The 27,197-nt window shown below is 43.8% G+C and overlaps 1 protein-coding gene across 1 annotated transcript in view; it reads right to left on the bottom strand.

Annotated features, from left to right (window-relative positions):
• Positions 1 to 213: 213 nt before the first annotated feature.
• Positions 214 to 27,197, bottom strand: part of hs3st4 (heparan sulfate (glucosamine) 3-O-sulfotransferase 4) — a 72,820-nt gene continuing 45,836 nt past the window's right edge. Inside the window, exon 2 of the mRNA XM_068579436.1 lies at positions 214 to 1,136. Within this exon, the coding sequence (XP_068435537.1) occupies positions 482 to 1,136 (655 nt within the window). The 3' untranslated portion in view covers positions 214 to 481. The remainder of the gene's footprint in view (positions 1,137 to 27,197) is intronic.

Genomic DNA, 27,197 nt, shown 5'->3' with positions numbered 1-27,197 from the left:
TGTCGCGTTTGCAACAGAACATCCTTTCATAACGCTGGTGAGTGGGCGTGAGGGCAACTGCAGGAGAGTAAGGGGATAAGGAAACAGACAGTTTAGCCTTAGGGCTCATGAGGTAAGGACACTTAACTTATCGCATGCATTGCCATAGTCAACAGGATTTTTTTTTAATATCAGCTTTATGCTTTCAAAACAAAAAAAGGAATAAATCATCTCCTTTTTCACAAATATAAATATATTTTATGTTTAGTATTTACAATAATGATTTTCCATCAACAACATTAGTATTGAAGGGAGAGAGAGAGAGAAAACAAAACATGTCAGTAAACTCTTGCTAATGGATACAGACACTGCAAAGACGGCCATGATTGATTGGCGGGCTCAAAGCGCTCTCTCTCTGAAGACGAAGCGAGACAATAGTCGTTTTTATTGAAGAAGGCTGGTGGTGTGTGTGTGGAGAAGGGGGGGGGGGGGGGGGGGGGTGCTAGTCCTGAGAGCTACGAGGCTCACTGTCCTCCGCCAGCTCCCATTCAAAGTTCTGTCCGGTCATTTGGTAGAACATCATGTTAAAGGGTTTGTAGAACTTGTGCAGCCGGCGAATCACATCCGGGTCGATTTTGGGGTGAGTTCTCCCTTTGGACTTGCCGAGGCACCTGGGAGTGCTGCTGTCCTCGGGCTTCTTCAGACACGGGAACCCTTTCGTTTTATTGAAGTAAAAGTGTTTGTCCGTGACGATGCGTTTGAGGCCCAGGAAGTCCTGCACTTTGCCCATCTCGCCCGCGGGGTCCACGATGAGCCGCTCGCCGCTGACAAAGTGCATTTGGGAGAGGGGGAAATACTGCATCCAGCTCTCCAGGTGCAGCGCGTATATTCCGATGCGCAGCGCGCTCCACGAGGCGTCTATGAGACCCAGCGTCCGGTTCTTAAAAGCCAGAACCTCGAAGGTGGGGATCTCTGGTTTCTTGGACAGCGTCTGCGTGTAGTCTGAAATGGCTCTGGTGACGGGGTTACGCACCACGATGATGAGCTTGATGTCCCTCGCCATGGAGTGGATGCGCTTCGGGGCGTGGTTAGTCACAAAGTAGCTGGGCGTCTTCTCCATGGTGATCTGGCCCTCCAGCGTCGACGGCATCAGGTCTCTGGGAACAAAAACAAGGGACGAGAGAGAGAGAGAGGGAGAGAAAAGTCAGCTCGGCACAGTATTCTCCTCAACAACCTCTCGCAGTGCAAATTAAATACCCAAGGACACGGCTCCGGCAAATTTGGGTACATTTATTAAGCAGTACATTATCTGGATTTACAAGTGAAAGTAGCTGTTATTAACACTGGACATTATGTTGTGAGGAGAAAACATACAGCTAATTACATCCACGGAGTAATCTGCGAGAGAGATAAAAGAAAAGAAGATGAAACGGCAGGCAAGCGAGTATGCTCATTGCTTAATTGACTCCATCTGTGTTACTCCAGGAGCTGTTTTGGAACTTTAATAATGAGTTCGCTGCATATCATTAATACCGCGGTGCCTGGGGTATTGTTTTGTCATACATTTATTATGCATGCACGGCTCACACTCTGAATAGTTTCTTTTTTTTTTTTTCCCCTCGGCTTCTCCTTGGTTTAAGGTTGGCGGCTGTTCATTGAAGGCAGCCGTTATTAATTATCAGAATCAAGGTGATCATTTGTAGTACAATAGAAATGTCCCCCCCCCCCCCCCTCCTCCCGACTTGACGGTTTCATCTCCACGCGAAGCCGGACGCCGCAAATGTTACCGTCGACTGGTGTTTGGGAGGATGAGTCGACACATTTTCCAGTGCGTCGTACGCACGGAGGCTTCGTTCCACACTTTTCCTATTTTTGTGTCAATAATAAAGCATTCGCCTTCAGCGAACCTGGATCTAATGTTTACACTGAGCTGTTTTCTTTGTTTCGAGGCAATGTGTTGTGTTTCCCTGCTAAATTAGTGCGTTAAATCCTCTGTAAGACGGCGCCGTCTGCTTCACTACTCACAAATATGAGCACGGGAGCGTCACAATCCAATGAAGTTGAACTTAATCCCAGCAGGAATACAGTTTTCCCCAAATACAGCGATGTTTGCTTTATGTGTGAACCCAAGATTTCCCACAATTCTGTGATAAAGCTATTTCTTCCTCGATGCAGTGTGTCTTTCTCCCCCATAAGGCAACGTCGCACCACAGACCTACACTTGTAACGATAGAGTCACATCAATCATTTGCATCTTGGACATATTCTAAATTAACTGTTCTCCAGCAAAGAATCCAATTTACTCTGCAAAACATAGGAGCTGTTATGCACATATCGACCACCCTCTCTCACACACACACACTCACACAGACACACACATGCACCCATGGATACTTGGCTGAAAGTCTCACAAGTGGCCTGGTAATTGCATCTCAGTAACAGTATTGCCTTCCTGATGGGTAATTTCCCTCTGGATTGTGTTTGTCTCTTGACAGCATAGAACTGTGGTTACTTCTGGGCCTGTAATGGGATATTAAACATATCAACTGAGAGCATAGTCACCAGAAAAGAGTATTCGTTTTCATTATATTCCATCACCTTCCACACTTCCTCTGTTACAGTAATGAATGGCTAAAGATTTGTGCAACCTTTTCAAGGACTTTAGCTCGGCGTGGCCGTTTAGCTAGACTCTGAAGTACAGCACAGGTTGTCCGAGGGTGCAAACACAACCATGTATGGTAATACGAATACCCCGCTGCAAATCACCTTGAAACAAGCGATGCGGACATCTTCCTGGTTATGTGCTGTGCATCTTTGGAGCAGATCCAATTGGACGAGACAGATGTATAACGTTCAAGGTTACTCTCTATATTTATTTTTTTTCCGACGGCATGAAGCAAACAAGCCATCGTCCACATGGGCTCAACGTTCAGTATCATGCTTTTAATGATTGGATAATGGAAAACCGCACCAGCCAAAACACTTTTTTATGTTGCCGAGGCTTCCATTTTGATTGGGAATCAGTCACGGATCGCGTGCGTCTCAAAATGTCAGCGGGACGACGAAGCGGGACGGAAATCAAAACGCTGATAAACAAGCTAATTCCTCCGTGCGTGGAAAACGACTCCTCTGGCCTTGCAGTCGAGTGGAACCGGAGTAAACAAGAAGCAAACTGTCAGCTCTGCTGCTTCTCTTTTCTTCTTCGACACGGGTCATTCAGGTGGGTAGGTAAATGAAATCCACGGCGCTAAAGAGGCCTGCGAACCATCTGCTGTTTACCGCTTCAGACTGTTGACACGTCCACACGGCGTTTACTTTGCCCGCTCTCCTACTCGTGCGCATGGTTTTATTTACATGGAAGGCAGAAGGGTGAGGATAACGGCCTCTCTGCCGAAGAGCAACTTTTAATGGTCTCCACAGTGAGAGGCCTGCGAGGGGAATTACCTTTGTTGCTTTGAGAGATGAGGTAGATGCAAGTAAATAACACAGACGGACTCTTTTGATGCTTCACTGAGCAGAAAAATAGTTTAGTCGTTAAATGCCGTTGGAAAAAACAGCTGAATGAAGCTCCACAGTTATGTAATTCGTGAATTACTGCAACCAGATCCATTGAATGTAAACTTAATAAGTAAGAACTACATGTATCCAGTTTAATTTGGGGATGAAATCCATTTCACGGCTGTTTCCACGTGAAATTCAGATCCACAGGACGCTCGGTCGTCTCCAAAGGACGAGCAGTATGCCGGATCGCAGCAAATCTTTCATGCCTTTAACACCCACCAGCGATAAAAGTGCTCTGGACCATGGCCCGGCATTCAGCTCAATGTTTCATTATGTTCTGTCAAATCAGTGTACGGGGGGAATATTTCGAGGCATGATGAGGTGAGGGATCACGCTAATTTACATTCCCGGACACTAATAGGTCCAAGCTGTTTCTGGAGGACGAGAGTTTCTCCAGAGAAACCCCCTCCGAGTTGCTTCTAATAAGCTCTGGCAGAGAAATAAAAGCTCATTTGGATTGATCAGGGCTCTGCTGCGCAGTATCAATCCGAGCTTCCTCCATGTCATGTCAAATACAATCAATTATTCCAAAAGAGTCCACTCATAATAAGCTCCCGAGTCCTCGGAGAGACCCAATTTGGAGACGATGCCAGTGATGTGGACAGACCTCTGTGATCCACTGATTAATTCCTAAAACAAAAAAAAGATAATCTCAAGGTGTGATTTATAGAGTAGAATTGTGTCGTTTTGTTTTCTGTCCACATCGAGAGCGAGTGATCTCTCCGAGAACGTGCAGGAATTGTCGCCCTTTGCAGAAGAAACGCATTACATTTAATAAAAGAGTAGATGACAGATGTTTTCTGACATAATCGTGCATTTTCCCAGTGAACCGGTGCCTCAACTGAGAGCGGCTGCAGACAATAGGGAGGATAACAAAAGGCATTTGTATTCAGGTGTGACTCTTGAGTCCCATCTCAAATATCAATCCAGGGTGCAAACGGCTATTCATCAACAACAGTCGGCCAGGACATTTGAAGTGAGAGATACCGTGGTCAGTTTGCAATGAATAATCCCATTATTACACTCTGAGTGACATGTTTGTGATTACAGCACCACAAAGAACAAAGACATTGCTTCACTGAGAGGTGGAGGAGAAAAAGGAAGAAAAAAAAAAAAAAGCGCTCGGTCAAATGAGTCATTCTTCACTCGACTCTCAACAAGTGCATGCGTGCATGTTTGGCACACGTGAAGAAGAAACAAGCCTACAGGCCAGAGCGGAGGGTCTTACAGGCTCTGTTGTGGAGTGGGAGGCTTTGTTTTGTTCGGTTAAGGTGCAGACTTTAAGGAGCAAAACAAATACAGAGGATGCTGCCATTCTCATCCCAGCGATCAGATCAGGCTCAAGTGATGGTGGAGAGTTTGGTTTGGTTTGTTTTTCTCAACCTGAAGATGACCTTTCAGCCTGAGCGTAATGGGAGGATCATTGTCTTGCCTTGAAGCTATCCCCTCGATGTAGTTATGTAATATTGGCTTATTTTGTAGAGAAATGTGTTCATATAACTACAATATGAAGGGGCTCAAAAGGTGTTTTAAAGGGGCGGTACGCGGCAGCGTGTCTCTTTACTTTATACTTGTATGGAAGCCCATTTCCGCCACACCCAAAAAAATTAGGACCAATAATAACAATTTGGACCAATAAAAAAGAAATTAGAACTAAACAAATTAATAATAAAAATTAGGACCAAAAAAATAGGACAAAAAAAAATATGTATTAGGAAAAAAAGGACAACAATGTACTTTGTGTATACATATATTAGCTAATAATAGCTAGTCATTTTGACCATTGTCATCAGTAGTCAGCTTCTCATTTCTCTGCTGAAATAAAATGGGAAACATTTCCTATTTTTTTTCTTGTGTGTGGCGGAAATGGGCTTCCATATACATGTCATGAAACGCTTGAAACAAAACAAAAAAAGGTCACCTTGACACTCCTCAGTCACATGTATTATTTCTCCATATCTTTTTTTCTCCAATTAGTATCCTTCACCTTCTTCACGCATTTAGCTTCGTAGCTTTTATTCGTCCGGTATCTCTTTCTTTGATCACCTCCAAATCCATCAAGTCCGCCCAACTGAATGACAAAGTCCTATCTACAATGCAGTCCGCTCGCCGCCACAATGCTTCAGCCACAATTTGCATTTCCACGAGAGGCTCCCTGTCGGGTAAATTGAAAAGGTGGATAACTCAACAACATCCAACACGCAGGTTGTCTTAAAGGGACGGCGTGTCGGGGGGTTCGGTGGCACCGGGGCTTGGCGTGGTAGCAGATTGCATCCAGCTGAATATCTTTCAGCTCACTTTGACCTTTTCCAAGAGTGCGGCGACGTGAGCTTGCAGATTGCAAAGCCAGAGGCCGTCTCTACCAACGTGACACTAGTTTAGGAGCTTTACCACAGTTTCACATGTCGGAGAACAACGGGGGCCTTCAGGCATCGTGAGAACACAAAAAGGCTGTCGCTGAAGTTTGTCTGTTCTGGGCCGCCGTAGAACGTGGCAATGCAACACTGCAGGACCTGCTCCCTATGTGGATGTGAAGGGTTCCTTCTAAGCGAAAGTTTGAGGTGATTATTCACTCATGAAAAGGTTATAGCCATGTTATAATATCACATTGCTGCTCATATGTTCCACAAAAAAGCTTCACACTGGACCAAAATGATTTTTCTTAATCACCTTCCAGTAATGAGCGAGGGTTGTAACTTATTATTTCCGGTGATTGCTATATTTATGAATTATTTTCGGCTCGCTCCTGTCACTGATTGGAAGTGGGCGGGCTCTGTTGGATAAAGGTGATGTCGCTTACTGCTGTGCACCAATCAGTATTTTATTGTTTGGGTCAAATCAGATCAAACCACATCGCCATCGTCTTGCGTCTGATTGGCTCGGTCTTAAACTCCTATTAAGCGGCTTGTTTTTGCCAAAATCGTCAAAAATATGTATTTTTGACGTAAAAAACCCTCGCAGACGCGTATATTTCACAACCTGGTCTGTTACCACACACTACTCTGCTTTCACCTCCTTTTTTTCAGCGACCCTAATGGCTCACGGACGACTTGTATCTCTGAGTCCATCATCTCACCTCCAGGAACACCTCCTCAGTAATTAACTACAGCGGGTTTTTTTTGAGCCCGCTGGGACTTAAGACAAATTATCCCGTCAAAAAATAGATGAATCTACATCAAGATTGTTGGTCTCTCCTGAGTAAAGTCGGTTACAGTGACGAGTAAACCATGTCTGTTGACTGGCAGGAACAAATGGTGAGACTAATTAAAACACAACGCAGCCTTCCGCCGCCCGGAGAGAGCCCACCGTGCTCGAGCTTCTGCAGGACTGTGGGCTTCAAGAGAAGAGCCGAGGACAGAAGTGGCAGCTGGTCCTGATCAAAAACCTTATTCCCGACTCTCTTTCCTGACATCCCCTGAAGACCGTCCCTCTCTTCCAACAGCGGGCGAGCCAGGTACTCGCTTCCACACATCGCCGCGCTGCGAGTTCTGACGCCGTGTTCAGGTACACTTTGGACATAAAAACATCCTGGGATAAAGCGCCGCGGCGAAGGGAACCTATGGGGGTGTTTGCTCATGCCGTAGTGTCTCGCTTCATTAGTCCAAAAAACTGTACATGAGCTGGAAAATGTGTCTATTTTTAACTGTATTAAAAGTCCAGAGAGAAAATGGAAGTCGTCTCATCTCGCATCAAAAACTCAAGAGGATATTGCTTTCTCAACTTCACTGTCTAGTTTTAACATTACTGACTATAAAAAGGCACTGAAGTCGCCTCACAAACCTCGGAGAGAAAAAATAAAATGCAGTCCAAACTCTAAAAACCCAAAATAAAGTTCTTACATAATGGCTCATCTGTGCTGTAATTCAGCAGCAGTAGCAGTAGCTTTCTCTTTCTTTTCTTTTTCGCTTGCTTGAGCTCTCATCGGCTCATCCAAAAGGAGGATGCACATTCAATTTGATCACAATTGCCCTCAATATTCAACGTTATTGATGTTGCCGCAGCAAAAACAAGCGCTTGTGATGTGCAAATATATGCAGAGAACATGTCAGTGTCATTTATTGATTTAGTTTAGTAACACAGAGAGAGAAGAGAACCTATGTCTAGTGTTATATACAACATCTCATGAGCTTTTTATTCTAAATAACCTGTGAAAGGTTTGTTTTATGTGCTCCAAATGAAGAGGGGGCATCATTTCACCTTCACTTCTGAGTCCATAACATCTATGCTTTAAACAGACGTTTTCCTTCAGTATTCTTACGTCTTCCACCAGAATAAACCTTTTAAAAACTGTATTTGTTCAAAGACAAGCGCAAACTGGCCACATGTAATTGGAAGTCACACCTGAATACTTTAAGTCAAAGGCTAAAATTTACATCCTGGAAATGTTGCAGATCCGGCTCAGTTAAGCAGAACCAATTAATATGACAGTTTGAACATGATAGATTTCCTTGTCTATGAAAAATGGCCAGCGCTTCAGGATGCGATCACTTCCACTGAAGTTGACCGCAAACTTTTTTTTTTCCAACATGAATCCACATCCACTGCTCATATCAGCTGAAGCACACGACGCGTTTGTGATATTTTGAAGGGATATTTGCATTAAGTGGCTTCATGTGAGGTGATTCTCAGACTGTGTAAAATAAGTTTAATCCCAAAATGTGAGCGTTCCCGGCAGCTCGCCGTCGCACACTGAGCCTGCGGTGACGCCGCGTCTGACAAGATAATTGAAGGGCGTCAATTACCGCGTGGAATAAACAAGTGTCTGCAGAAGATGGAAAGCGCTTCCCATCGGAGCGACGCCATATGGCTGAAGCCATCATCAGAAACAAATGGAATAAAAGCCGTCATTAAAGACGGCAAATGAAACAGCATCTGTGTCTGAATTCAGCCTGCGCATCACACAGCAAGACAGATTTTTTTTCTTTCATTTTGATTATGATTAACGACTGTTGGATACCTGATTCCTGCCCATATGTTGCCCCGAGGTCTGGCGAAAGGTTCTCTGTCTTTTCCCCCTTTTTTTTTTTTGACATCCAAGAGGTTATTTCTTTGGCAGCGCGATCTGTTTAACACCTGAACGTGAACTTTTCCAAGAAATAAAAATCACAGTTACTTTTTCTTTCCGTTTCTCCATTTCATTATGGAGCTGTAGGTCAGTGTGACACCACGAAGGAGGAGGCTGCACAAACTCTTCATTGGTGTGCAGCCTCATAGGCGCGTCTACACCCAGTAATAAAGACGGATCGTGATTCGGGGGGACTTTGCCGTTTTTTTTTCTTTTTTTTCTTTTCCCTCCCTTTTATAGAAATTTAAAGGTAACTCGCAAAATATCAGGATGGAAATTACGGCGGAGGAACGTGTTCCATTTGCAATTCCTCCCATCTGAAGACACCGAGGTGATGCGGTGAAACGTCTGCCCAGAGAACAGCACCACCACGGCCGTGCTTTATCAACCCTAATATAGTATAGTGAAAGAGTTGACTCTTCTTTTGTTTTCCCTTAACACTGACGTTACGAATAGTAACACCATCGCTAACGTCGGGTGTATTTCACCTCTATTATACGTCTCATTAAAATATATTAAGTAAGGTTAGGGCCCTAAAACGTTCTGGAGCTTATCGGATTGTATGTTCTCGTGACCTCGATATCATCCAAAACAACCAAAAGCAATGTGTGTAAAATGTTGTTTTACACAGTGAAAGCTTGGGGTCAAATTGACCCTGAAGAACACCGACGTGTACAAGACATTGAAAACATTATATTCATGTTATGTTTGTCCCCAGTTGCTCCCAATATTACATTAGGAAAAGTCAGGAAATATCAAGCAAAAAAAGTGATGTCAACCATTTATTTAGAAACGTTAAACATTGAATGGAGTGAAATTGACCCCAAAGGTAACAGATATAAAGCAACTTGAAGTACTTTTATTTTATTTTATGCAATAGAACTTCTCATAAAACGTAAGACAGGTGTCATGTGGTCCGGTCCACCTTTAATCCACTTGTTTCTTGGGACTTGAGCTTTGTCCTGTGATTAAAAAGTCTCACTTTAATGGTAAACCAGTATGAATTTGGATGTGTTTCACCAGGGTTTTTGATGCGATTTAAAAAAACAAAAAAACATTTAAAATGAGAATCCATTTCAAAATCCTTTTAAATTATTTAATAAATATTCAAACAAAAGCGTAAGTTCATAAACTGAATTGTATACATTCTATATTAATCACACACTGATGGCACAGCGCTGTGTATTACATCTTTTTTGCACATGTTCGGGTGTGAAAACCACCCGAACGTGTGCCTGGGATTGGGATTGGGATTGGAGCAGAGAGACACGCCTACCTTCAGCAACTAGTGAGCAGCATGAAGCTACACAAAGACCCGCACAACTCAGGAGCAACACAATGACAACGACTCACATCCCTCGGGGTGAAACTCCCCCGACGTCGCTGTTCTCGGGTGCGTTTGTTTCGTATTCCTGTCGCCGCGTGACGCCGCGGCGACAGGAATACGCGTGAATCAATAATGCAGAGCAGGCCGCGGGTCAGCGCGAGCGCCGCCGCCACGTGCGAGCGCCCCCGTTGTGGTTGCTTAGCAACGGCGCTTGTGTGCGTTGATTGCAGACGGGCACGAGTCCCCTCTGACTGCTCCTCCATAGATTTGTTTTGGACCGAAAGTATTTCAGAGAAAGTCTGGAGGGGGGGGGCGGGGAGTCTGAACCTCTTCACACGCCGACTCACAGGCCGGGGTCAGACCATGACACGGCGGCGCTGGTCAACAGGACACGCGTGTGTTCACCGTTTGAGTCTTCGTTTCCTCTGATAATGACCCAGATGGGTTTAGGTTGTAGATCTTTGGACGCTCGGTGCGTCGCATGCAGACTGACGGAGGCCGCGTGCTTCGTATCAGACACTGAGGGCGTCACGAAGCTCTCAAAGGGAAACGACCTCCATGTGACCTCGTAATGACACCACTTTGACCCCATGTAGCCATGGATGGGTCTGTGCCTCGTGTTCCCCGTGTTCAAGTGGTCGTATGAACCACATGAGTTATAATACTTGTGTTGGTTCATATCTTTTTTTTTTTTTTTTTAAATGTAGATTTTTTTAAATTTTTTTTTTTAAATTTTTACAACATTCAGCCTGATAATGAGCGAGATTTGCGAGAAAAAAACCCTCCTTTTTTCCACCGCATGTATATTCTTACAATTCTTACGTCGCGGTTGCGGAGATAAAAAGTTTATGTTTTAAAAAAAAAAAAGAGAAGTGTTTTCTCGAAACTCAGGCGCTGGAGCTTCACAGGCAGCAACACGCTAAACAGTTAAATAACAAATCCCAACAAAGTTGATTATTAATAGACTGTATTTTTTTATTTTTCATGTCATGACAGGAAAAATAAATCTGTGAGACCCTTTTTTTAAAAAAATGTCCAGTTAAAGTCGCTAGTTAAGCTTCACGCGAGTCGTTTCTCTCCGTCTTGCTCTCTGTAACAGAAGAGATTTCACTCTCTTCGTTCCTCAAGCGCAGCAGGAACCTCACAGGGATAAACGGTGTGGGAGTCTTCCACTTTGTCATGAATTAACATGAGCGAGGAAACCAGGACGACAGAGGCCCGTTTCATACGCAGCCCTGAAATATTTCCTCTAACGATCGGCGGACAAGCGTTAGCTTAACTTAGCTAACGGACTGGAATCCACTTTGAATTCCTCAACGGTTGAATGTCCGACCTCGGCGGCGTCGACAAGTCTCTTCCCTCCGTCTCGAGATGGGAGAGAGCGACGAGGGCAGTTTCTGATTATTAGATTGTGTGAAAACATAAAAGAGGAAGTAAAAAGATCCCTGGATGACTCTGTAATGATGTGTTACCTCCTCGCTATTAACACCACGCCTACCCACAGCGTCCCTTCATGCTCTTTTCAAGTCCAAAAAATGTCCACATTTTCTATTAGGATTTTTTTTTTTTTTTTTTTTTACTGCAGGCGGAGTCCTAACTGAAGAACAATGTCATTGAAGTGTAATGTCCTGTAAAGCCGCGTGACTCGCGTTTGACCCGTCGTTATAAAGGACATTGAATGTGCGTTGATCTCGCTATTTAAATAGTGCTTTTAAATGAGCTTCCAACACAAATCTCAGCGTACATGTGAAGTGTCTGCTCAGCATTTAAATGGGACCAATGGAAAGGATTTTCTCTCTGGAGGAGGGCGATGTGAGACGCTTCAAGTGGGAGAGAGTGGCCTCCTGCTGTGTGTGTGTGTGTTTCAGATCACCTTAATATTTATGATCCTGTGCCGACAGCTTTTTGTAAACACCGTATATCATTTTAAAGACGGCGTGATAAGTTCCTGCATAGCATGTTGATGCTGTCCGTAAATTGTCACACTGTTATTTCTGCTTTGGGATCCTCACTGGAGGCTTTTTAAATATCATCCATAGCAGGTTTTTTTTTCAACCTTTTTTTTTGAGCCGCGGCACAATTTCTACAATAAAAAAAAAAGTGGATTCACACCAACGACAACAAAAAGTTACAAAACGTCACATTGTGGCATAACACAGCATATGCGGGAGGTAATTATTGTGCTACCTACTGGCATGAAAGAGTATTTAATTACTAGGCCAGCCACTATATTGCAGGCTCAGACGCTCAACAATGGCACATTATTTGCGGCAACTAAAAAATATTAAGTGAAATTGGACATTTTCCCACGGCGAACTCTCTCTCATGGCACACTGGTGTGGTTGAAAAGCACTGATCTGTAGGCTCCAGCTGCATGTGTAATTTATAGATACATATTTACGAAACAGCTCCCACATACGTGTCGCTTGAGAACATGTTGACTTTGCATTTTCGAGTAAATCTATTACTGAGATATTAAGCAACTCCCTCAGCCCAGAGATCTCTGCTGCATGTTTAAATCACACAATGTGCACAGTGTGGTGTGTCGTACGCCGCGGAGACACCTTAAATACCAACCGGCTGTGTCACTAGTTCAATTATATTCGGCTGCCGTGGCGCGTCGCCTGGACAGGATATTATAAAATATGAATGCTGGTTGTAGCGGTTGAGAGGAAAGGGATGAAAATGGGAAACTGCAGGAGGAAGACTGAAAAGGGGGCGGAGCTGATATCAGGATCTCTCTGTAATGGGCATTCAAATGATCTATAAAAGGTTCTCAAAACGACATTCAGAGCAGTATTATAGCAGCAATGTAAAGACACAGTGGAGTAGTGTCTACCAGAGCAGAGATTTAAGTCTCTTTCCATCTGTGTGTGTGTTGTCGAGCATCTTTGTGCCATATTAAGCACCGAAACAACATGAAATATCTGTCTCTCCTGATGAGCGCACATCTGCATCTGTATCTTCTTCATGCCTTTTTAAAAGTGTAACCACATTCTTTTTAAATGTCGAACATTAACAGTTTTAGAAAAACAAGTATCCTACTCTGAGAAAGTTGAATTGCCACCTAAACCAGGGGTGAAGCTGAATTTATTGAACGTCTCATAGTGATGACATCACTGAAAACTCAATCAATCAATCGCCGCAGCAGAACGCAGCATATGTCCTGATGACGAGCGATTAGCGAAGCTCACGCTGTTTCAAAACATCCGAAACGTGTGTTTCGTGAATAAAATGAGCCCCGACTATCACCCCCCTTCAACTCCAACAGGATATAAGCCAGATGTTGTGAAGCCAAACAATTACGCCGTGCATCCAAAAGCACAATATTCATCTCATTGCCTCCTCGATGCAGCGCCTGTTCATAAGCTCTCACTTTGATGTCTGCAGCAAGAAATGAAGCCATAACCGACGCGTTTGTTGATCTGTGGACTCATGAAAGGGTCTCTAAAGCGGAGGAAACGTTTTAAAAATGACCAAACAACACACACGCACACATTTGGTTATTTATTTTTCAACTAATTTCCATCGTTGACAACACCAATTATGAACCTTTTTAATTCCGCTAAGCTCGTCTTTGGTGGTTGTTTCTGTTTATCGATTGTGTCGAGATTGCTGCCGAGCATCACTCTGTACTATTATTATGATGATTATGAATAATATATGCTTGGATACTCAGTGTAGGTGAGTGCACTGAGGTTTACGCACAAATAGTGTGAGATGGAGGAGTAATTTACTTTATCGTGAGAGCGTTTTCATCAGAACAGCTGGAGCGGTCCGGCGGGAGCTGCTGTTTAAAACGCAGCTACGATCTGAGCGGCTGGAAATAATTTACAAGTGAAAGGTTTAAGAAATATAGCTGCTGCACGAGGATTTACAGCAACTCAAAAAAGCAAAGTGTGAACAAAACGACTGAGCCGCTAAATGTCAATTAACTGGAAATAAATTATTTATGCGCCGGTGTGTTCCAGCTGAAATGTCTGGTGTATCTAAAGGAGAGAAACATGTTGACATTATGACGCTTTGATTCAGGAAAATCACGTCCAAGACGATCACTCGGAGCATCAATGAAATGTGGCAAATAAATGAGTGTTGCTTAAAAGCGTTTACAGCTACGGAGCATTGATTTTGATATTTCCTCCAAACAGCAGTGCAGATAAAATCAGGTCTTTTGTCAAAACCCGTCATATAGAGATATTTTAAAGTGCATGTCCCTGTGATCTAAATGTGTGTGAGGCTTAAAGGGAGGCAGCGATGTTTGTACTGTAACATCTGGATGCATGGAAATCGGCTGCTAAGAATGTTATAATCATGCAGACAAGGCCTAAGCTGCTCCATTACTGGCTAAGCTGACCTATCAGTGGGGCTTTTGCTAATCCAAATTGTGCTTTAGCTGGCAGAGATTGCTCAATTCAGAAGGTCTGCTGGGAAGCGAAAAAAAAAAAAAGAGAGAAAGAAGCAAAGCTGAAAAATAGTACACCTGCCACGTGAGCTGCTATCATTCACGAGATATTTATCTCTCAGGATCATATGTGCACAAACGCTTAGCGTTTTCAGCTGGAAAAGCTCATTTTCATGGTGGCTTTTCTATTTGCATGACGTAGAAATGCCGGCGATGACCGGTCCGCAGTGCCTTAAGCGCGCTCCCATTCGACACGAGCTTAACAGCCCCGGCTGCCGTACTTACATCGCACCCAAATGTGATGAGTGACAGCTATATTTACCGCTGCAGACAGGGGCCGGCACAGGAAAAGTTATTTTCTGGAGGCTTTACCATTTATTTATTTGGACCGTAGAAGCACATGAGGGGTTTTCTCTTCTGTCTGCCGAAAAAGCTCTTTAGTTTGCTTCTGGTTTCAGGGTGTACTTTTTTGGGGGGGGGGGGGGGGGGGGGGGGGAAAGTAGAGTTCGGCATCCTTTTAGTTCTTTATACTTCTACCGTGACGGTGTTGCAGAGGGACACTACAGGTCCGCCGTTTATTCCCAGAGCAGGTTTGACTGCAGCTAATATCCGCAGCTCAACAGTTGGCTCCACAGATCACCACAGATACACTGTGTTAGCCGGGCTGACACGACACTGGGGAAATTAATTTGCCACAGCCATAAAAATGGTTGGTTATTTAATCACTGTAAGATTTAATCTAACAACTTAATCGCAACGGGCTGCTTCTCCTCCTGGAGTTTTATCCCGGCTAAGGGATTAGAGGAACTCGTTAAAATGGGGACTAAACAACCAATGAAGTCATGTATCCTCAGTATCATGGAGCGGCAAGCAACTGGTTTCAAACCAATATCAGACATTCCTTAAATTCAGCCATAAATGCTGGATCCACATGCCTTGGACCCACATGCCTTGGACCCACATGCCTTGGACCCACATGCCTTGGACCCACATGCCTTGGACACACAAGCCTTAGACCCACATGTCTTGGACCAACATGTCTTGGACCAACATGTCTTGGACCCACATGTCTTGGACCCACATGCCTTGGACATACATGTCTTGGACCCACATGCCCTCAATTCAGCCATGAATGCATTGATCCACATCAGGCGTAATCATAAATCCCACTGCATTTGTTTTTGGCAAGAAAAAACTATAAATTATAAAAGATATTTTCAAACGTATTCTTGTAAACTGTTGTTTTAGACAAGCAACTTGAATACACACAGTTGTTTGAAGGAGGTGCTTTCAGAGCAACTCTTTTTGAATTCAACTCACAGGTCTGCAGAAGTTCAGCTATGGGAAACAACTCTACTTGCAGCAATAATATTGAGCAACCGTCTCACATGAGAGCACAGAAAGCCTCTGCAGGACCTCTAACCTGTTTAATGCGTTTGTTCCACATTCTTCCCGCTGGTTACGGCCCCAAACCCAGCAGAAAGATAGTCTTTATCGTGGAGAAAATGAACAGACAAACACCTCAGCTATGAAATGGCTGTTGCAAGTCACTGAACATCTCGCATGGTTTTCAATACTCAAGATGGGAGGCGATACGAGGATGTAATCCTTGAATGGATGCCGGCGTCGCCCTCGGCCCTTTCTGAGCAGCTTCTTTGAGCACTTCCAGTAAACCCCGGCACACGCCCTTAATCTCCCAGGCAGAGGAAGTTTGACACGAGAAGTGAATCTGCCGTAAACACACGTCGCACAAATGCAGGATAATGTTTTAGAGATACACAGATTAACGTGTGTAATCCAGGCTGCCAAAGGGAGAGTTTAAAGAGAAATGTGTCGAATGTTTATAGATAGAATGACTCGAGTATTAATCTCCAAAGGTTTTCATCGACTGTATTGTTGTCCCCACGTGTTCTGGGAGTGTGTGTGCACACACACTGCATGAAAACTGTGAAGTCATTTCTCAGTCCCTCTCTCATTTTGATGAAAGTAGAGACAGACAACACTTCTACTCCAAAACCGATAATACAGACTTTGTTGTTAGACAAAACAGTTCGGCTATTTTGAAAATCGAGTGTCTATTTTTCAGCTTCAGGGCCATATTATATCTTTACATTTATGCCTGAGGACAATGGTGCCTCATTAGACAAAGAGCTGAGATTGTTCTGCAAGTGTTGGTGTAACACATGGGTATGGGATCTCACATGCAAGTGAATTTAAAAGGTGAATTTAAGAAATGATGTAAAGGATGACGAGCAAAAGGCCCAAGACCCTGCAATGACGGAGGTAAAACATATATTTTACGTAAATTCCTCTTTAAATCAGCAAAAAAACACAAAATGCCTATTAAAAAAAAATGCCAAAGATAAAAGAAAACCCAGAAACTGAAACAAAATTCAGTGAATTAACTGAAGTCACCCAAATTGGTTTTTCCAAGTAATTTCATGGAGTAACCGAGTGCTTCGGCATCACACAGCAATTTGCAGTTTAATTTAAAAGACAAGAGTGTTGAACACAAAAAAAAAGATGACTGCTGCCCCTGAACTCATAAACGGATGTTATTCTGTTGGGAGATGTGCAGCCACTTCACCGGCGCGTCAACCGGACGAGTGCAAAGTGAGACAAGTTGTGGAGCAGCAGGATCACCTTATTAAACAGTGACCCGCTGCTGCAGACATGCGACATGTTCTCTGATGTTGGCTCTGTGATGTATGATTCCTCACCGACAACAATGTCCATCATTTAAATAGCCAACGTGCATTGGTGGGATATACATAAATAAACCATTGTGTGAGTGTATTATTCTGCATAGAACATTTGGGATAGGCCACGGAGGGAGAAAAGGATTCATAAAATATATCCAGTGATTAAGTCCTTGGCTCAAGCGGTCACACTCGATCGCTCCCACAAACGGCTCTGGGCAACATGAGGTCACATTTTCTCTCACAACAAGTCAGAGAAATAAAAAGAAATATATGACAGATGAGACCAGACACCATCCTGGTCCAAACAATAGCATGTTGAGGCATTTCAGACAATTCTCTGGCTTAGAAATGGCCGTTATTTCACTGTAGTCCGAGACATTTTAAAGCCTCGTGCATATAGAGGAGCTATGGAAACCATTTGCTTTCAGGTAAACCCTGTCTCCTAAAGCACATGTTCCCACACACACAACAGCATTGTGAGTTAAGTTTGGAAGGCAACACATCATGTTGTGGATTACATTGTTTTAACCTATCACATAAAGACGCAGAAGTCTGTGTTCGGGGTGTTAGATGTCTCAAAAATACTCACACTTCTAGTCTTTTCAAGCCAAACCACGATGTTTTTGTGTGTTTGTGTTGCTCGTTTAACCAGGAGTTGGTGTAAACCTGCGTACGTAAGCGAGCCTGCGGTTAAGTTGTATGCGAACATCATTTTGCAGGAGACAAAAGGTTTGTTCAGGTCACGTGGGATCGATGCTGCTGCTGCACCACGTCTTGCTCCTCAGGTTGCTCAACACATCCACTGGTTGCCTCCCTGAACATCAAGCAAGCAGTACCCCCCCCCCCCCCCCCTGTTTCTTCTCCTTTTACAATTAAATATAAACTCTGAAAAAAAAGACAGTTATTCCTTGTGCGACCTGTGGTGATGGCATGTCAGTGTGACATCATCCCCCACCGAATCTGAGCCACAGCCTGGCTGTTTATTTGGCCCGCATCTCTGCCAAAGAAAAGTTGCTGACTGGATAATGCACCGAGAGATATACTGTGTAGCCCGCTGTCCCAATGCACTCAATTATTAACGGATAAATGCATATTTTCAGAGCAACGTGTCGACTCTACGGTCCGTTGAGCCTCAGTTCCTGTTGTCGTTTGCGCCGCGTTCGTTAGAATTTACTGTGCTAAAATGTAAATGAACTGTTTCTCTCACACTGTACATTTATGGGATCTGATTACGGCCTGTAGCCAGAGGGAATTGGCTCTGATTTAATTTTCTGATGGAGTAAATCTCAGAAGAACCTGGTTAAAACCTGCTAAATCATAACGCTGGAGGAACTTCATCGCTGCGATAGCGCTGCATGTTGACAGCTGGGCATTCATGTTCCTGCAAACTTATTGCTGACCCTAAAAAAATCCCTTATCAATAACCAGCGCTTAAAGCGTGCGCGCCTCCACCGCGGAGGATAAATAAGTTAAAGTGAATTAGCCGTACGAGGCTGAGTAGAACGTTTTAATTACTCAAGGAACCTGCTCTGCTATCTCGAGCTGTCTGCCGTTCACATCAGTATTCAATTAAGCGCAGCGATCAGATGACGGAGGAGAGCAAACTGCACTGCGGCTTTTTTTAAAATTTTTAACGCTTCTAACGCTGTAACACGAGACAACCTTTCACTAAAGCTGTGATACCCAGACAGACAGGTGTTTTTCTGTGTCATCGACACATGGTGAAGTCAACGTTAGAAAACGCAGATCATGGAAATCAAATGTTTCATGAGCTGTTTTACGATCAGATTATAATCTGCATGTACACCATCACAAGTTAAAGGGATGCGCGACGTTGCTGGTGGGAGAACGTATTTCATTCAGCATGTTTGAGACTGAACGGAGACAGTTTAGTAGCTTTGTTCACTGTGACACTCGTTTGGTTTCACTTCCATATTCCTTCTTTTATTCTTTTTCAACCTCGTTAATAAAGTCATAAATGAATAAAGTAAAGGGTTAGAGGTAAAGCAATGCTAAGAACTGGGTTGTTCATGTCGTCGTCGTGATGCTACACTCTAAGGACACGGATGAAGTGTCTCGTGATCTGTTTTGTAGTCCATCTCCAGAACATTGTAGTTTCACCGCTGCAGACCGACGTCACAAACGAAGGTTTTTTTGGACTCTTCAACCTCAGCCTCTGCTTACATGCGACATATTGACTCCTCCCCCAGATTACCTAGCGAGTGCTAACCCTAACCCCTAATCCTATGTATTGTTTGAGTTGTGTTTAGAGGTAGCACATTTGACATATTACTGTATACTCAAGATGTTTTTTTCTTCTTTTCTTTGGGATTAAAACTGTGTTTTTCTTGATGTGGACCTCGTGACCTGATATAAAAGGATCCCCTCATTAGGTGAATGTCAGTCTCTGCTCCGTTTGACACTGATGAAGACGCACTTGACGCCAACACGTTGGTCCTCCATCGTTTGTTGCTTTCAGTCCGTGTGCAGCTGCATCCTTAATCTCCGGCGTCTCTCCAGATGGAGGACAACAGGACTTCCTGCTGGTTCATCTCTGTCAGAGTCCAGCTTTTCATCAGTGAGGCAGGCAGTTCTGTGTTGCTGTACGTCATTAACCGCCGTGAGCTCGTCACTGATTTATCGCCCTAAATGAAGTCTCCGGAGCGGACCAATCCTCAAACTCTCCGTGTCGCTCGGCAGTGGACGAGGGCCCGACCCTCAAACAGTGCAGGAACGCTCCGGCCACATGGAGAAAATCTTTGAAGAAACAATCTCCTCTCATAAATCAAATTGGACACCGTGGTGTGGAAAGTTATGCAATACATTCATTTCCTAATAACTCTTGCACATACAAGCGATATATTCTCACGGTGGAGCGAGTGGAGAGCTTCTGAGAGGCTCGCGCTTTAGTCGAGACCGAACAAAAGCACTGAAGAGCTCTTTGTGTGTCGCCGCCTGTTGCAGACCAGTCTAATCTTGTAAGTTCAGATATCTTCCACAACACAAAGTGACTTCATACGCTCTTCAACAGAGGATCTGTTTAGGTAATAAATGTGCAGAGGAAGCTCAAAACGACTTGGCCAGAGGCCCTCTCCCGTGACTTTTTCAGCTCACTGAAATGTCAGAATTGTGTTTAAAGGGAAGTGTTAAAGCTGATGTGAGATTATTTCCAGGGATGAAGTGAAGCGGGGCCTGAGCGGAGCTGCTGCTCAACTCACCCTGCAGGTCATCTCTTTGTTTTCAGGAAGGCGCTGCCAGTGAAAACATTGCCTGATGTACTGTAATTATTATAAAGAACACTGGTCCAATCATATGATACAACAATAATGCCTTTTATTCAATTATGTAAGTCATTTAATGAGTAAGATGAAACATATCCATATTCAACTGCACAATGCAAGGTCAGTATAATAATGCCAGTAATAATAATACAACCAATAGCTGAATTAATCTGACATATATGGTACATTATTATTACATTTTCTTAAATGTAATATGCTATACTGCTATTTTATTGTATTGTATACATTGAGTATATTTAATATTTGTATGTCTCCTATGTAACTTTGCTTGCTGCTGCCACAAACACATGGATGAAGAAAGTATCTATCTATCTATCTATCTATCTATCCATCCATGTATCTATCTATCCATTTATCCATCTTTCCGTCCATCCATCAATGTATCCATCTATTTCATGCAAAGGTGGAGTCCAAAATGCTGCCAGAATTTCCAAAATATAATGATATATATATTTAATTCACACACCAAACAGCCTTTGGGAGCAATTTGGGGTCGGTTTCCATCCACAAGGACACTTGGACATGCCAGAGATGAGCCGGCGATCAAACTGAGCATCTGGCTCCGTCCGACACCTTCGAGATGAACCAGATCGAGGACCGCGAGCCAGAGCTTTATCGGCCGACATCAGGAGCGGACCTCACTAATGCTGCTGGAGCTGATTGGGAGCAAATCCCTGCAGCCGGGTCCCAAAAACCCTTCTGGGACGTCCTCCCAGAAGAGCAGAGAGCCGCAGATTAACACCCACGGGGTCTGAACCGACAAAGCGACGACAGATGGGTGCGATGTCAACGTGTCCACATACTTTTGGCCTTGTGTCTTTAAAAGAAAAGAAAGAAAAACTGCAGGCAATGTTTTGAACTGCTTCCTTCATGATGTTCTTCATGTGTTTCAGTAGATTTGGACAGTTCATTCATTTCTTTCACTTCCTGCTGTTCCCTCTGAGCAGATGTTTTTTTGGTTATTAATATCACACACTGCAGTCATCTTTCACACAACAAGAAATATGCCTCATGGTTTCAACTGGTAATAGCAAACAGTCGGCCTCCCACCACTTGTATTTTGAGGAAATTATGAATCTAAGCGTGGTTTCCACAGGGATAATCTCAGATGAGCTGCATTGGGTATAGAGCTGCATGGTTTTAATGGACAGTTTTTAATATCAGAGCGTTGCCGTTAAAAGCCTGAGTGAAAGAATTTCCTCCTCAATTAATCCTCTGCTTGCTTCTTCACATGGTCACATTTCAAACGTACATTTTCAAGTCAACAGGCGCCGTTAATCTCTGCGAACCCAGCCGAACGCCGTGTGCCGGCGACGCGCTGAAAGAAACATGTAGCGTGTTGTTTTTACTACGCTTCTGAGGCTTGTCGGGGGAGGGGAGGCAGGAGGGAGCGAGGTTGAACGTGTGCCAGGAGAATTTTTACATATTATGACAAACAATATTATCACAAAGTCCACCTGATGATTGCCTCATTATAAACGGTCTCCTCATTGACTTTTACCTCAGCGAGACAGACGGCTATTAAAAGATGCTTTATTCTCCGTCTGGATGTTCATTATTTCTCAGCGCGCAGGACGCTGACACCTGAAACAAAAACCCTGAAGTGACCGGCCTCCGGCCCGTCAGGGGGAGTGGAGATAAGCCTCATACGCATTCATCCGCCCGCTCCTCCCCGACTTTTATATTTTGTTCAAGGCGAGCCGCTACAGGCTAAAAGCTAAAATTGTCCCGCACTGATCGATTCTGAGATATCGGGCTGCTTGTCCTCTCCATCTCGTGTGAAGAAAACATCTCCAATACACATTTTAGGGGAGAACTTTTGTGTTTTGCTGCTGTTAGATAATGCCGCACTCATTTCAGAAAACGTGTAAGCACTACAGATAATTATCTAGATGTCAGTAAGCGATTGGAGAAGCCTCACGGTGGAGCTAGTAGTTTGTTTTAACCTGTTCACTCACATGGCAAACATATTTTAAGGCTGTTCTCTCTTAACACAATTCTTCTCTCAGACTCTTAGTCATAAAGCTTGAGTAGCACTTACACCAACCTCTCAGATGTATTCCCATTATATGACACTTATAGTCTGTTTAATGTTATTTTAAGGTAAAAATAAAGTGTTTTAATGACATGTGAGTGCTAAAATGAAACGTCCCAAAAGTCCTCAGTGAACCTGACTTTGTTCAATGTTAAGATTTCTCTATGGAAACCTGCGCAAATTAGTCCATATGTGTTATAATAATGCTGTTTTTAAACAATCAATATCAGAAAAGTGATCATTTACAGTAAGTTTGTAACTTCTTCACCAGAGGAGGGCTGAAAAATAATAATGCATCATGATATAATCATTCATATTCATCGCATTTCTTCAACTGATCTTCATCTCTTGCTGGCATGACGGCGAAGAGGAAACAAAGGCCTCCACAAAGCCGCTTCAGACATTTCTGGGACAGAAGGACGGCGTCTGGGAGAGAGAAGACGTTTATTATTGATAAAGATATGGTGCGAGTCCCGTTTGGACAGCTCGGCATTCATGACGACTTAATGTGCAGCCTGTGACAAGCATAACCAATCTCATGACCGCGTTGTCAGACATTCCCAATATAGCCTGTAATTATTCATGTTGCTTAAGTGCTCCGAAGCAGAGGAAGTGTTCGCTTTGACTTATTTTACCGGAGAGAAAGAAGCCTGCTGGAGAGAAATCGTGCTCGTTTTTTCCCGAGAGCTCTTAGAGGGACGAGGTGTTGAAACACTTCTGGGTTCATGGCGGTCTCTAACTGCTCTACAGGTAATTAAAATCTCTTAGCGGTGTGTTTTGTATACCTTATAAGGGTTAATTCTGGTAGCGTAGACTGTGGTTTGTGATGTGCCTGACGTGCCGTAATCAAGTCAAACGCTTATGTTGTTTTCAGGAGTATTTAGCAACGTATTGCGCCCGAGATATCACCCCGTGACTCTGAGAGCAGATGTTAAGAGCGATCTGACGGAGCATCACGGGCAAGTAAAACACTCCAATTTACAGATATTATCTTCAGATACACCGGGTATCACGACAACACCTCTGAAGAGGTTAGTCATAATTAAGTCATATTTTATTAGTCTTCAAAATCTGACATATGTCTGTGGGAAACCGTATACTTATTTTCTTACTATTCAAGTATAGAAATGAGGAGGAAGAGAAGTAAATGAAAAACAAACACACACACACACACACACACATATCAATAAAGAAACAAGAACAGTAACTATAACAAAACTATCAATAAAGCAGGGAGAAATCATTTCCCATAAAGTAAAGAAACACAGTCAGGTGATTTATCTGTAAGAGTCACTTTCTACATGCAGTGTGCAAAAAAAAAAAACATATCTCCAAAATCTTAGTTTTCCACGCCCGTGATTGGATGATGACTATTTGAAGGCGGGGCTTAACGAACAATGGATGGGATAAGTTACCGTCTCGTCCCTAATAACTCCATTATTTAAAGACAAAGCACCCGTTTTCCTCCCTCTTAATTACACGTTTCAAGTTCTCCACGAGGCTCCTTTCACTTGCAGCGGGAGGAGATATTCTGGGATGTTTCGTGGATGTGACACTCTCTCTCTCTCTCTCTCTCTCTCTCTCTCTCTCTCTCTCTCTCTCTCTCTCTCTCTCTCTCTCTCTCTCTCTGTGTTTTCAGTGGCACCAGACAATCGTCCGCCTCGTGCCGCGAGCTGAGTGACAGCGTCCCGTCTGGCTGTCATTTGTCCATGACAGAGAAGCATACGGCCCGCAGGCTGCACACACACACACACACACACACACACACACACACACACACACACACACACACACACACACACACTCCTCCGTGCCAAATCTGGCCATGCGATGACATCGGAACGGGACACGTTCAGACCCCCGAAAAAGCCAAAGCTGTTGTCTGGTTCAGAAGTGTAGCTTTGAGGTGGCTCTGAATACGTGTCAGGACACATCTTTGTTGTTGCTTTTGGCAAGTCAGGAGCAGAAATACACAAGAGAAGCCGACACAGCTCGGTCAGGCCTCCCCGTCCCCGTCGCCTGCAGACTCATCAGCTCCTAGTTTGATGTGTTCTTTCAGCAATCATCCTCATACAAACACAGTCGAAAAGTCCCAAACATCCTTTCAAATATAGATATCTGGGGAAAACGTTCAGAGCACATTCTCAGAATCTTTCTTTTCCTCATGACAAATTGTGTGATTTAAAAACGAAACGTTCCATTTTCCCAATTACACCACCTTGAGTTTGACTTTATAAGTTCAATAAACAATTTGCTTTAACGAAACAAGACTTTGCCAAGTGTATGTTAATGAAGTTGTTCTAGTGACCTCCAAATTTGATTTAAATTCAATACATCACTTGCCAAGACACTCTCCGTCGTTGGCACGGAAGTAGCACTGAGCTAGCTGTCACTGTTTTGTTTCAATTAACATAAGCTGTCCTAAATATGCTGAACACCAGTCTTCTTCAACACCACCCCAGGGGCAATGCCTAAGAGAACAAAATAATTAACAGCTGTGCTGACACTTAAATCTGTGGCGTTTCACTGTTTTCATTATCGGTGTCATAATCATTTAGCTGTGTCATCTCCGCCGAGAACCAAATGAAGAATTGTAAACATTGAACCACTTTGAAACGGCGTTCGTCGTTCAAAGACGGACAAGCATGAACGTATGGTTGGACGTTTATCCTTGTTTGGAAAAAACAAACATGTACTTACGTCACCCGTAGAGACACACAAACTGACATAAACGTGACGTCGCATGAACAAATGTCCCAAATGATGGCGCGACGTTTTAGGAAAGACAGTTAAACCCTCATCGGCTCTCCTATCAAGAGGTAAGGCCTTTGCACACCACGAGTGTGAAGCATAAATCACGTAAAAATGTGAAATACTTTGCATGAAAACTATTCATACATGCATTGATGCAAAAAAAAAAAAAGTGCTTAAAAAAAGGTTCCAATAGATCTTATTGCGCCAAAGCAGCGTCTAGTAGTCTGAACGATGGTGTTAGCGCTTGGTTTGGGAACCTCGTTGTCCACTATTTTTCACAGTGCATTGTGGGATACCTTGAATCCACTGTACACTTGGCATTGGGACGGGCCACTAGGTGACGGTGAAGTCCCCTACGCCGTCGGAAGAGAGCGATTTCCTCAGAGTCCTAGCTCGTGTCCCTCACGGCGTTCACGCCGCGTCTCGTTATTCCAGCAGATCGACTGCACCGAGTCCCGGCGTCATTAGGACGAGAGCCGCCAGAGACCCGTCAACAAACTCCAGATTTCTATAGGGAATAGCGCTCCTTCACATAAAGGCATTGTCTGAAATAGCCTTTTTGTTCTGCATTACAATTGCACATCCAAGAGTATTTTTAAATCTGTCAAGATACAAGCGCTTAAGCCTTTGTCTTATATTCATGTTGATAGCATATTGTCAGTCTGCCTCCGTTGTATATATATATCGAGGGCCACGGAGGAAATGAGTCTTTATTCCGTTGAAGGTTATCCTGCTTTTCTCGTCTTCTTTACTACTTGTTGTACTTTAACATTCAAATAAATGGAGTCCAAGCAGCTGTCATTCCTCCAGCGTCCAGCTGAATCAAAAGGTTGCACAAACGGATGTAGAGGCTATTACCCCCCAAAGGGATGCGTGTTTTAAAAGCTGTCTTGATAGCAGGGGGGGCCGAGGGGGTGCTGTGAGATCTTGGGAATTAAAATCTGAAGAAAATGTCATTCAAAGCAGTTGAATGTCATCTAAAATACAGGAAGGATCAGGCCCTACCACTGCAGCCAATTAAAGATAAATAAGCCACGGACTGATAGGGAGACGTAAGGTTAGCGGGTCATTTGCATTTCATAGCAATTAGTCGAGTGTGGAGTCCAAGTTCTTGTGAAGGCTGAGCCGCTCAGCACAGTGCGAGGAGCTGTGCGGACCCGGCACACGACATCAGTTAGCTCACGTCAAAGCCTCTGACCTTTTGCTGCCTGGAAGATTGTCGAGTTTCCCCGTACGGCGCTTCCTGCGATTGTACCGTGTCCAGATCACAGAGAGGGCAGATCCCCTGACCCCCGTTTTACCCTTCACATGTTGAGGCTGCTTCATGTTAACAACACGCCGCCTTTGTGGAAAAATAAAAGAAATGCCTTCGATGACCTTTCGAATGTTCCACCGTCGCCGTTGGAATTGACCCGTGGTTGCAATTATTTGCCTCCCTGGTCTTCCGGCGCTCCGCAGGGCAACTTAGCGGGGCGATATTTAACGCACACAACAACAGGAGCAGCGTTAGCATAGCGGTTGATTGATTTGTAGACAGAAACAAACCTCACATCTTTTTTTTTCTTTCAATAAACCACACCTGGTTATCAGGGATTAACATGCGAGCCGGGCGGCGGCGTCGGGTCTCGCCCTGCGCTTCTTCCTTCCTCCTGCACCTGATTAACCTTTGCTGGAGTTTAAAATATAATGCTAACATCTCTAATACAGACACAGCGACGCTGAATGCAATTTGTACAATTTGTACGGAGTGGGAAAGGCCAACGTTACGCGAAGCCTCTGTTCCCGGTCGACACGGATCTGACATAATGAAATGCCCGCAGAAGTGATCGCATATTTACACTCCTGCAACCTCATCGCATCAGTGGCAAGGAGTCTTTGCTTATTTCGTCAGGAGCTACTAATTGAAAAAAAGAAAGCTTTATTGAATCGGATGTAGAAACTTTGGCAGACTCCACTTGAAATGATTGCTTTTGGGGAGAAGAAGGGAGTGACGGCCACGTTGGGAATAAAAATCTATCAGTTTGCTGTTAATTCCCCGGCGGTCCAGAGAAAAAAAAAAAAAAAAAGATA

Source organism: Clinocottus analis, unplaced genomic scaffold, assembly GCF_023055335.1.
Source record: "Clinocottus analis isolate CAN_PGR_092001 unplaced genomic scaffold, fCliAna1.0.p SCAF_16, whole genome shotgun sequence".
Taxonomy (NCBI): domain Eukaryota; kingdom Metazoa; phylum Chordata; class Actinopteri; order Perciformes; family Cottidae; genus Clinocottus; species Clinocottus analis.
The sequence above is the reverse complement of the archived record's forward strand: the minus strand, read 5'-3'. Positions and strand labels throughout refer to the sequence as shown.